This window comes from Thermomyces dupontii (genome assembly GCF_041956625.1).
Source record: "Thermomyces dupontii strain NRRL 2155 unplaced genomic scaffold VTN31scaffold_1, whole genome shotgun sequence".
NCBI lineage: Eukaryota > Fungi > Ascomycota > Eurotiomycetes > Eurotiales > Trichocomaceae > Thermomyces > Thermomyces dupontii.
Genome location: NW_027192307.1, coordinates 2,260,107 through 2,271,672, shown reverse-complemented (window position 1 = coordinate 2,271,672; position 11,566 = coordinate 2,260,107). Strand labels below are relative to the sequence as shown.

The 11,566-nt window shown below is 50.9% G+C and overlaps 5 protein-coding genes across 5 annotated transcripts; 2 read left to right on the top strand and 3 right to left on the bottom strand.

Annotated features, from left to right (window-relative positions):
* Positions 1–2,085: 2,085 nt before the first annotated feature.
* On the bottom strand, positions 2,086–3,207 carry VTN31DRAFT_847 (uncharacterized protein; the record flags this gene model as incomplete). The annotated part of the gene is made up of 1 exon (XM_069408396.1): positions 2,086–3,207. The coding sequence occupies one exon, from the start codon at positions 3,205–3,207 to the stop codon at positions 2,086–2,088; it is 1,122 nt and encodes a 373-aa protein (XP_069263703.1).
* Positions 3,208–3,479: 272 nt separating this feature from the next.
* On the top strand, positions 3,480–4,223 carry VTN31DRAFT_846 (uncharacterized protein; the record flags this gene model as incomplete). Its single annotated transcript, XM_069408395.1, has 3 exons — positions 3,480–3,566; positions 3,640–3,826; positions 3,895–4,223. The coding sequence occupies 3 exons, from the start codon at positions 3,480–3,482 to the stop codon at positions 4,221–4,223; spliced, it is 603 nt and encodes a 200-aa protein (XP_069263702.1).
* A 1,640-nt stretch (positions 4,224–5,863) lies between these two features.
* VTN31DRAFT_845 (uncharacterized protein) lies at positions 5,864–7,533 on the bottom strand (the record flags this gene model as incomplete). Its single annotated transcript, XM_069408394.1, has 6 exons — positions 5,864–6,634; positions 6,687–6,973; positions 7,036–7,098; positions 7,161–7,242; positions 7,302–7,432; positions 7,488–7,533. The coding sequence occupies 6 exons, from the start codon at positions 7,531–7,533 to the stop codon at positions 5,864–5,866; spliced, it is 1,380 nt and encodes a 459-aa protein (XP_069263701.1).
* An 827-nt stretch (positions 7,534–8,360) lies between these two features.
* VTN31DRAFT_844 (uncharacterized protein) lies at positions 8,361–9,479 on the bottom strand (the record flags this gene model as incomplete). The annotated part of the gene is made up of 5 exons (XM_069408393.1): positions 8,361–8,386; positions 8,437–9,131; positions 9,202–9,215; positions 9,272–9,364; positions 9,435–9,479. 5 exons carry the CDS (start codon positions 9,477–9,479, stop codon positions 8,361–8,363), a joined length of 873 nt encoding a protein of 290 aa, XP_069263700.1.
* A 1,019-nt stretch (positions 9,480–10,498) lies between these two features.
* On the top strand, positions 10,499–11,173 carry VTN31DRAFT_843 (uncharacterized protein; the record flags this gene model as incomplete). The annotated part of the gene is made up of 1 exon (XM_069408392.1): positions 10,499–11,173. One exon carries the CDS (start codon positions 10,499–10,501, stop codon positions 11,171–11,173), a length of 675 nt encoding a protein of 224 aa, XP_069263699.1.
* Between the last annotated feature and the right edge of the window lie 393 nt (positions 11,174–11,566).

Sequence of the window (11,566 nt, the reverse complement as noted above, 5' to 3'; positions counted from 1 at the left end):
CTATGTATTTGTCAAGGCTGAGGATGAACCGAGGCATGGTTCATTGACGTATCGTAGGCGATATGTTCACGTGACTACGAGCTTACGTTGCTGACATAATCAAATGTCTCCACCCATCGCCAACCACCTTCAAAGCCAAGGTCAACCAAATTTTTTCTCACCAACTTATCTACAGCACAGGTCTCCAACATACCCTTGTTGATGGTATCAAGCTCTGCTATTCCATCTACAAATTTTAGTTCGAGACCGAGATCGAACCAATGCTTGTTCTAATCCCGACGACACCCGCTATTTTCCATGCGGTGGCCGGGTTCGCTTATAGCATACATCCTGAAGACCCCTTCCCTGCTCTTTCTTTTTCTTCCTGCCAGACTCAACGAGGGCTAGAGATGAGAGAGTCCTCTACAGTCTACATTTTTTAAATCCAAATTCCAGGTCAACAACACATGATTGAATCACTAACCGGCTACAGTACTACTAACGGTACAGATCTCACCACAGGAACGAATCAATCATCGTGAGCAAAAACATCTGATTGACTGCAAGGCATTTTCGAAGACTCGTCTGTCCTGTCCATGACGGCACGAGGTCAAAATCTTGCCGAGAGAGAATTTGATGATATTGTTCTCCTTCGTGTTGCGTCGGCTGTCGATATCTTTTGATACCAGAACACGGCTGGCGTGTCAATTGGGGGAGAGACATTCAAGCAGGTACCCGTGTGCTTGGACCTTGATCTAGGCGCGCACTACAGAAGAAAAAAAAAAAAAAGTGGACGATTACAGAGTGTTTGGAATGTATGTTCAGTACTGCATATGCAGGGTGCTGAATACAGACTCGAAGTGTATGAGACAATTTTCATGGGATGCAGTCAGGAAGGGGTTTCAAATGACAAGCTTTCAACTCCCTGCAGATTCTCGATGATGCAGTATGATCCTGGTATGCACTGAATGCTTGCAGTGTCTCCATAATCTCCTGTCCATTCCCATACTTTGTAGAAAAATCTTCAGGATTATCCCTCCTCACATCCAATGAGAGAGATCAATTATCCACGATCAACATTCATACAGCGAATCCTCACCTCCTTCCACCCCTACCGCCATGATCATGCCCTGATAAATATCCCGCATCCTGGGAGGTTTTCCCTTACTCGAGCTGATGATCAACTTATGTAGATCCTCGAATCCCGCCACTTCGCAGCATCGCCGATGGGGAGGTGTAGAGAGAGAGGAACGGAGGGATAATAATGATGGAAGATCTCAAGCCCAATATAAACACCCCCACAAGGCCACTATTCATTCTTCTGTTCAAACCACTCCTTGTTCGATTCATAATTCCGTGGCAAAGGTTTCGGTCATTTTCCTAGTCGCTCCTTTCTCTCTGCTTTCGAGGCAAAAGATTGACCAAGGCCGACCCCGATCCCCAATCTTTGTCTGACAAAAGAGAAGCAAAACATGGCCCGCTTCAGTTCCTTGTTGAACCTTGCGACCGTCCTGGCCCTTCTGGCCGTGGCCGCCCATGCCCGTCCCGCGCCCGCGGATGGTGGCGTGGCCGGAGTTCCGGGACTCGACAACTTGTTCGCTAAGGAGGACGCCCCGTCGAGGGAGGCGACAAAGGACACCGACAAGAAACACGAAGAGCTCAACAGCGTGGATAAGGTCCAATCGCTGGCGGATGAAATCATTGCTGAAGCCCAGGTAGGCCCCCGGCACAGGATTGTTGCTCGGTACCTGACGCTGACGGGTGCTCAAGGCCTCTGAAGCCTCATCGTCCGCTAGGGCGACTCCTGACGTCCCGACGCCGTCTTCGGGTAGCACAAAGGCTTCTTCTGTGCCCTCAGCGTCGCCGAGCTCAAAGCCCTCTGAAAGTCCGGATAACCCGCTCCAGAACGTTCCCCTGATTGGTGGTCTGGTGAATGGTCTTCTGGCGTAGTATGCGAGACTACTATCATTGTCAAAGGCCCCGGTAGAAAGATGCTGGAGCGGGAGCGGGTGTGGATGGTCGGCCGGTCTGACATCGCGTTGCCATTTTGGCAGTCTGTGGAGTTTGCAGATTTCAGAAATCCCAGATTTTCTCGTCGGTGCAAGTTCACCCAGTATCCCGAATTGTTTGCATGATCGTTTTCCACCTCGGTGGTGTAGACTTGGCTGTCTCCCGTTTGTGGACCAACGATCCTGCAAGTTGACCCGGTAGAATGTCGGCCCCAAATCTATCTATCATCATATCAACAAAAGTCCAGAGGCTCTCGCCTTGCCATGCAGCGACATGAACCGCAAAATCAATAACGCGGTCCATTACATGCCGCCGTTGTTGGGCAACGACAGCAGCACCACTGGGCTGAGGACAGTCAAGGAGATGGAAGAGAAATGCCCATCCAGACACATCTGTCGGATGAGCCAGGCACCAACTGAGCATCTTTTGAATCAGCACATCCTCAACATCCGCGTTACAACCACGCGCCATGACGTCCGCGTGCAATTGGCGCATGTAGCTAAAAGCGTAGTAATTACTCGGATGCAGCTCAGCCGCTCGAAGCACGACATTAAACTCATCTACCAGCATCTTGCCGTGATCCACAGCTGAGTCGAGCTGCATCCTCACCGTCCACAGACGATGCTGCCATAGTGTCGGGGATTTCGTATGCCGATGCAGCGGCGAACACACGTATGTCGTCAACAAACTCATCTCTCGCTGCAGGAGAGCGGACACAAATCCACTGTTCAGTCCATCTCGCTTGACCAATGCTCGGATCCGCCGCTTCCGCCAGTTGCACGCGGTGATAAATTCGCAGTCGAACAGGAGGATGACCTCGCTGGCAACGCTGTCGCGAGCGTCATGCTCGATGGTTTCAATCAGCTGCGAATCACTCATGCGGTGGCATTTGTCAAAGTATATTTGTCTGGCGGTCAGAAATGCCTGCGCAAGAGCTTTCTTGTTGATTCCAACAGCGGAGCCATCTTGCAGCAATGACCCGCCCAAGCCGGGGGGCAGGACTTCTATCTCCAGAACTTCTTCGGAATTTCTTGTATATAGGATCTGCGCCAGACCTTCGTAGAAATCTTCGTTCTCCTCGATAACATTGGACGGTGCGTCTGGGCCGGACATGGCGAGGTGTATTGGCGCTGGGACGGAGTTGCGGGCAGATGAATGGCAGATCTGGTTGAGTGTTGTGCGTTGTCCGTCGGGTCTAGACGTCATCGTCATCTCCATCTCGGAATCTCTTTTGGATTTTAGCTTCACGCTTTCTCTCACTATCTGACTTTTGCCAATTGTTCTTTTGTTTCTTGTCCTTGTCCCGCAGTCAACTCATCGCCCATGCGCTGGAAGTCCGGGGGCTGAAGTTCAAGTCGGTCGACCAAGCGACGTTCGTTATTCCTGACCTTACCTCTCTTTTTCACCATCTCAATCCATTTGTGCGCCACGCGACAATATTACCTTCAGGATATATTGGACCAAGCCTGGTCAACGGGCCTCCCGACGCCATGATCTCCATCGTGGTCATTGTGTTCCTGGTGAATCTGGCCATCTACCTGATCAACACAATCGGCGCAAACACAATAGACACGCTGGTATGAAGGATGCAAACTCGCGCCGCAATATGAATCAATACTAACAGCGGCATTCGCTTGATCGCTCAAACAGCTATGGATTCTCTATCTCCGCCTTCCTACGTCGCTTTCGAAAGATGCCCGCAAACACCGCGAACTGAAGCGTGAAGTCATTCGACTTCGCACCGAAATGAATTCGACCAGCTCGCAAGACGAATTTGCGAAATGGGCGAAACTCCGCCGCCGGCATGACAAGACGCTCGAGGAATTCGAGGCATTGAGTGCGTGCATCATTTCCTACCGACCCTACTACCGAACCTTTGATCTAACCTCGGGGAAATGAAAACAGACCGCGCGATCGGAGCGAAAAGGAGTTCCTTCGACTGGACCATCCGAACCACACGTTGGCTCAGTACAACGGGTGTTAGGCTGCTCCTACAAATGTACTACTCGAAGACTCCCATGTTTGACCTGCCTCAGGGTTGGTTCCCGTATCCCATCGAGTTCGTGCTCTCCATGCCGCGTGCGCCGTTGGGCACAGTGAGTATCCAGGTCTGGGGGTTCGCGTGTGGGAAAGTGATTTCGCTAGTTGGAGATGCGGTGATCAATGCGGGTAACAAGGGCCAGAAAACTTCAAAGAAGGCACAGGGTACTGGAACAGAGAAAAAAGAGCTCTAATACTGCCCTCTTCATGCTAAACGATCCGATGAATAAACAATAGATTCGACCTTTTCTACGACACAGCTTATTCCCGTGGATGATGTTCATCAGATATTACAATCGAGTCTTCATTGGATCCAGGCATAAAGCACAGGATCCTCTGTGCTTGACTCTATGATTGCTATATCATCATATGAACATGAGAGACAAAATGTAGAGAGTCCGGCCCCTTCGACAGGGCATCTGCAGTGAGCTCAAGGCTCACTGCCGCTTTCCATAAGCTACAGACTCGTGAAAAAAAAGGAAAAGAGAGAAAAAAATAGAACTCCTCGCCTCAAGAATGAGCCCCATTGAGTTACCCCATCTCCAACCATAACCCGAGGGTCACAGCCGAAGATGCACAGGCAATCGCATCACTATCGAACCACGACGAAGAGCAACCCTTGTTGGATATTCTCCAACGCCTTTCCCCTCCATGGCCCATCCACGCCATTGTTTCCGTCCGTACGAACGTCGCATAGACGGCCAAAGAGGGCAAAAAAAGAAAGGCCCAGGGCGTAAGCCGCTATCAAATTGCTTTTATGGCGGCGCGTTTCCGCAGTGCCTGCCAGTGATGCCATGCGCCCCAGGGGGGCAACATGGTGCAGGTTGTCCGGGGACTTTCTCCCAAAGCTTCGGTAGGTGAAGAGGTACCGGGTGGTACACTCTTGTATGTGAGCTTTGAATGCGATTCTTTGAGCGAGGAGTTGGGAGAGAAAAGAAAATTTCGCCGTCTCTCGGAGAATTTTTGCCTTCCGACTTGAAAAGTTTGCATTGTTTGTCTTCTCACTTTCGCTTATAAATTACAGTAGGTCAATTACTCGGACGGGTTAGTTCGGTTAAGTACGGAGTACCGAAGTAGGGTAGGTACCTAGAGTAAGCACAGGTACTTGTACCCACTCATAAGGCAAGTAGTTACTTGTGCGGTGCCGAAAACTCCTCGGAGATCAGCGCCTTGTCCAGTTGTCCTTGGTGCTCGCCCAAGTTTCTTGTAGTGGACTCATTCCCAAGTCCTCAAGTTCTCCAGAAAATCTTACTTGTACTCCAGGCTGCCTTCTCACAATACACGATCATCGGGAGTAGTGTTATGTTCAACAATTTGAGGGTATCTACGCAGCTTACTGCCGAACCGGTCCCAACTTTCCACTCATTGGATCTTCATCACATTGAATTCTATCGCGAAATACTCCTGTAGTCGAGCCGTCCGCACTATGAACTGATGAAGGACGATAAGGATGGCCACCCGTTTATGGTGTGTTAGTAGATTTAGTAGATCTGGGTCCCCTAGCGTTGTCTCACGGATCTCGTGTAGTACGTTTGTCAGTTTAGGGTTAGCCGGAAGACAAACTGATGGTGATGGAAAAGTTGAAGGCTGCCAATGTACGAGGACCCTGCAGGCTACTTGAAAACCCATCATGGCCATGTACTGTGAGAAAACTAAAATTATGATTCAACCGTAAAGACATCCGTATAAACATGACACCCTCTATCCGCATCTATGAACAGAAAGAACAACAAAGTCCCATAACAATGCACCGAAAGCAAACCACCATGGTATCTTTAAAAGAAAAAAGGCCAAAGCAGAAAATAAAATCGAACCCAAAGGTATGTGCCTCAAATCACCACCAGTCACCCTGCTCATACATCGCCTCAGCAACCTTGATAAAGCCAGCAATGTTGCTGCCCGCCAGAAGACTCGGCAGAGCACCTTCGGGCGTCTTGACGTATTCCTTCGCGGTCTTCAGACCCCAGTTGAAGGCGTTCTCCATGATCTTGTGCAATCGCTGGTCCACCTTCTCGCTGCTCCAGGACTCCCGCGAGGAGTTCTGTGCCATTTCCAGGCCGGAAACGGCAACACCACCCAGGTTCGCCGCCTTGCCCGGGGCGTACCAGACGAAATTGGTCGTATTAGTCTCGCGATGGGTCTCGAAAACGTCGATCGCCTCCTGGGTCGAACCCATGTTCGAGCCCTCGGCCACATATCGCGTACCAGCCGCGATAAGTGCCCGCGCATCATCGCCGGAGATCTCATTTTGGGTGGCACACGGCAGAGCAACGTCGACCTTAGTCAGGTTGGTCCATGGCCGGGCATTCTCGATGTACTTGTACTTTGTGGCGTAGGGTTCCTTGTCCGCCAGGGTGCTGATTTGCTGGCGATCCACCTTCAGAGCCGCAATCCGCTCAATCTCCTGGGGCGTGAACCCTTCGCCGTCTTCGTCGCGCACGACGAGGGCGCCCTTGCTGTCTGACATCGAGATCACTTTCCCGCCAAGTTCGATGGCCTTCAACGCGGCATACTGCGCGACGTTTCCGGAACCAGAGATGGCAACCCGCTTCCCGGCAATGGACTCCTTGCCATTTGTGGCGTACTCGATCATCTTCTGAACGTACTGTGTCGCTTGTCAGAAAAGGTCTCTTCGGTTTCGATCCGTTGGCACTCACATAAATGAGCCCGTAGCCAGTGGCTTCCGGTCGGATCAAACTGCCACCCCAGCTGTTGCCCTTGCCAGTGAGGACACCCTCCCACTGGTTGCGAATTTTCTTATACTGGCCAAAGAGGTATCCAACCTCGCGTCCGGAGACTCCAATATCCCCAGCGGGGACGTCGGTGTCTGGGCCAATGTGCCGCGCCAGTTCCGTCATGAACGCAACACAGAATTTACGGATCTCATTGTCGGATTTGCCCTTGGGATCGAAATCGGCGCCTCCCTTGCCTCCGCCGAGGTTCACTGGGCAGGAACATCCGTCAGCTTGCCGTACCGCAAATGTTCTCTTTACATTGGAAACTCACATCCTGTCAAGGCATTTTTGAAAATCTGCTCGAAACCAAGGAATTTGAGGATGGAAAGGTTGACTGAGGGCCAGTCAGTCAGATCTGTAAAATCATCTTTGCAATCAAGATCCCAGGCAACGTACCAGACGGATGGAAGCGCAGGCCACCCTTATAGGGACCCAGCGCGGAGTTGAACTGCACACGGTAGCCACGGTTCACTTGCAGCTGCGTCGGGATCAGTACGGCTCGGCTCCTTCTGATTTGCTTGTTTCCCAGCAATTTACCTCGCCCTTGTCATCTTCCCATACTACGCGGAACTGAACTACTCGTTCCGGAATCGCAGCGATCCGCAGAGCTTTGCGATACTGGGGATATTTCTGAAAAAGAGTCGAATTCTCGAGCGTGATAGCGAGTTCTATTCATTTAATCTTAGCTCGAAACAGGGGCTGCGTGAACGAGATTGACGATACCTTTGTAGGCCTGCTCGAACTCGGGCTCGGAGGGAAGGACAGTCATGATATTCAGAGACAGAAGAGACCGATATGTAAGGAAACGGGCGACACTGGAAACTCAAAAGAAGGCTCAACGGGCAGAATATATGGAAGACTGGTGCAACCCCGGGCTACACAAATGCGACAGTTCTCAGAATCGTACAAAACGCAGAGAAGGGAAAGAGAAAAAAAAATCCCACCGCAAGGAAGAATAACAGGAATAAATAATTTCTGGTGCGGTGGATATCCCCAGCCCGACGGCCGGAGGCCTCCACGCCGTGGGTGAGCCTGAAAGCAGCAGGCGCAGTGGTTTTATATTTCAGCATGTCAAACAATCTGCTAATATATTATCAATTTTACTGATAAACGGACATGGATCATCATTTCTCCGCCGGGCACTGGAGTTGACTGGAGTTGGGGGTTACAAAAGATCGAAACGATCAAGTAAAAGATTCTGTAACCTTCGGGTGACGCTCACCGTAGCTCGCGAGTTTTCCCGATGGCCCATCATCTAGCGCTTCCCGAAAAATTTCGGGATTCCGAGATCGGCGTTGGCCCTGGCCACTACCTGTTATGAATTGTCCTACTTACTGTCCACCTGAAAAGCCCGAACAGGCGGGATGAAAGAAACAGTGGGAAAGTGAGGTGTTTTGCAGGACCTAAAAAACGATCGATTTCGATACAGTAGCACAAGATCGAATCTGGGGTTCATCGACCGAAGATTCTGTTGGAATACGCTAGTCCACAAAAGGAATAGTCTGTATGTACCCTACGATCTTGCCGTTCTGAGATCCAGCCACACAACCCACAGGGCAAAGAATCTGATCCTTGAATAAGAAGGCCTACACGTGATCATGGAGCATCCACTGGATCCCAGTCTTGGTGTCCATCAGCAACTGCATCGAAAAAAAAAAAAAGGTATCCTTACCAGTCACAAGGTATTCGTCCAATGCGTCCATGGCCTTCATATCCTCATCCGATATCTCGGCCCCGTCAACCTGCGCATTGGAAATGATCCGATCCTTATTGACGCTCTTGGGCAGTGGCACGTATCCATGCTGCAAACTCCACCGTACGAGCAACTGCGCCGGCGTATAGCCATATTTTTCTGACAAGGACACGATCGTAGGGTGGCGCATCCGATATCCGCGAGCCAGTGGTGCGTAGGCTTCGACGACGATGCCATTCTCCTGGCAAAACTTTGTGATCTCGGTTCGGGTGTTGAATGGGTGTACTTCGATCTGATTGACGGCCGGGCGGACACGAGGGTTCGTTGACAGCAGCTCCTGTAAATGCTTGACACCGTAGTTGCTCACGCCCGCCGCGCGGATTTCATTGTCGGCGAGGGCATCTTCGATCGCGCGCCAGCATTCCAGCCGCTTGGCTCGCCCGCCATATGGAGAGTGGATCAGGAACAGATCGATATAGCCCAACCCCGAGGCCCTGATGGACTCTTTGATCGACCGCCGAGTTGCATCGTAGCTAATGTTCGAAGCCAGTTTCGATGTGAAGAAAATATCTTCCCGCTTCACTCCATTGGGCTTGCCCTTCTCGGCTTCGAGGAACCGCAAAATGGAATGACCGACTTCTCGCTCATTGTGGTACATCTGGGCACTGTCGAATCTTTATATCCATTGACATCGATCAGTTAGGTCTCGTTGCATTGGTGTGAGGTTCGGATGTAGGGCTCTACCCTCGATAACCAGCCTACAAGCTGTTCGATCAATTCTTCACAGCAGCCTTCAAAGGAACCGTCGACTCACCTCCAAGGCATACTTCACAGCATTTTCGGTTTCTTTTCCCGAGGTTAGGTAGACGCCCAAATGAATCCGTGGCATTAACACCCCATTGGAAAGCTGTCGACGGCCAAGAGCTGTCAACTTCCATGCTTCCATGCATCGGATCACAATATGCAGCACGACTCACTTGGATCGTAGAAGAGAGCGAATAAGCAGTCTTCGGTGTCGACATGGTACTCGCAGTAGTGGGTTTGAAACTATATAAGCTAGTACAGTGCTGAGTAGTACGAGTACAGTTTGCCAGCTGTGTCTGAACTGATGGCCTGAACTGCTGAGGCGACACTGGCAGTTGTAGTATTTCTACAGGGCACCTCATCCTCCATGATACCTAATACATATGTACATACAGTTCTCGGCGGGATGTCCGGAGTCCTCCGTTTTCGAGCCTTGCGAAAATCTTAGGCTAACCTATGACGCAAGTGGGGTTCCAAGATGAAGTCACCAGGCCAACCATTCTGATTCAAGCACAAGATGGCGACCTCTTCGCACTGTTTGCAGCGAAGAAATTTTGTTGGAATAGTACCCTTTGCATTGATCTCTCAAAAGCTGGCTCCCAATCCGCTAACCCCCGACTACGCGGTCACGCGAGCAAGGATGTCGTAAGGTCGCAGACCGCAAAACTCCAAGACTGCAGGTCAAACGGCCAACTGGCCATATGATGGCCAAGCTGACGAGAACAGCTGGCCCGAGCGGTGGGCGCCGGTGGCGGTGCAAATTCATCAGCCACAGGCTCGGTCATTGCGGGATTGGGCCATCGAGGCCCATGAATACTCGTACTTAGCCGAGTTGCCGGCCACAGATTGATCGGAGCTGACCTGACAACGGACAGAATCGATCTATCAACAAAGCCATCAATCATGTTCATGTTCATGTATGCAACCGTACTGCAATGCAGGCGGGAGTGGTGATGAACTGTACAAAGCATTGGGTCCCATGAGATGCATCGGCAACGACTTCCCACGACTAATTACAGTAGGTAGTACTATCTACGACATGAAGCGAATTGCCTGATAGTACCTCATCCAGGACCTACTATATATATAGACTTGAAGTATCAATCTTCATCGGTCGCAGCGGGAACGTATTCCCGGCCCGGAACGTTGAATCAGCCCCGTTTCGAGCACCCGACTGTCGGCAAGTCCGCGATTGCATGTAGATTCAGGCCTTTTACCTTCAGCCGAAGGACTGGATATGAATACTGGCCCGGGACATCAGCAATTCGGTGATACAGCCATGTATGAATCTGCAGAAACAGCGTTTCAGAGTCACGACGATCTGCCATTCGATGTCTTTGAATGGTATCCCCGATATCAAAGCTGCCAGCGGTATTTCCTCGACCATGCTCAGCACAATGCGACTGTGCAAGCCCTCTCCGCGTTCTTGAACATCCATCTGCCGTTCCAGAGGCAGCCCTTTCCGATCTTCAATTCTTCATCTGCAGGGACGACCGGCCCTGGTCAGCAATCTCAGTCCGGAACCAACGCGCCACCGGCGGTCTCTCTCGTTCCCTACATCCGCCGCCTGGTGGCCACCGGAATGGACTTTCCCGGAGTTCTACACGGCTTCTTTGGTGATGACTGGACGGCTGGTGTTGGACCAATTCACGAGCAAGAACGACGCAATTACCTTTTCGCAGCCAAGAGCGGCGGCTGGGCAATGGTGAAGAAACACTACGAAATGACTCCGGCGGAAACCGTGCCTTTTCTACGGCCTCTGCAAAGTCCCCTCGATTCAGAAATCGAAACCGCCGAAAGAAAATGGAGCGAATGGCTGGCAATGGAGGATTGGATGGTTGGACCACGGGCACCAGACACACTTGTTGAGTCGTCTTCCCTTGCGTCTCTCCGCCGAGAATCGCGTTCATGAAACAGCCCTGGGACATTGACTGCCGTCGTGCGATGAACTTTGTCTCGGCGTCTTCGAGATCTTCATTCTATGTTGTCATTGCTCGACTACAAGATCAGACATTTGATCTCCGCACACGAGGTTCATGAATCATGAATCATGAACTCGCCCTCCAACTCACGTCATGTGAAATTTCACATGGAACTGGAAAGAAAGGGCGACGAGAACTTACAAGGCACACGCTACTCGGCGAATCGATTGGTATTTCTGAGCTTGATTGCATTACTCGTTCTGATATTGTTACAGTTTTCTCTATTTCTCGGAAGCTTCTGTAGTTACTACATAGATTTAACCAGGGTCATAGAGTCGGAATCATGGAATCTGAATCTGAGGACTTCCCACATTATCTACAGA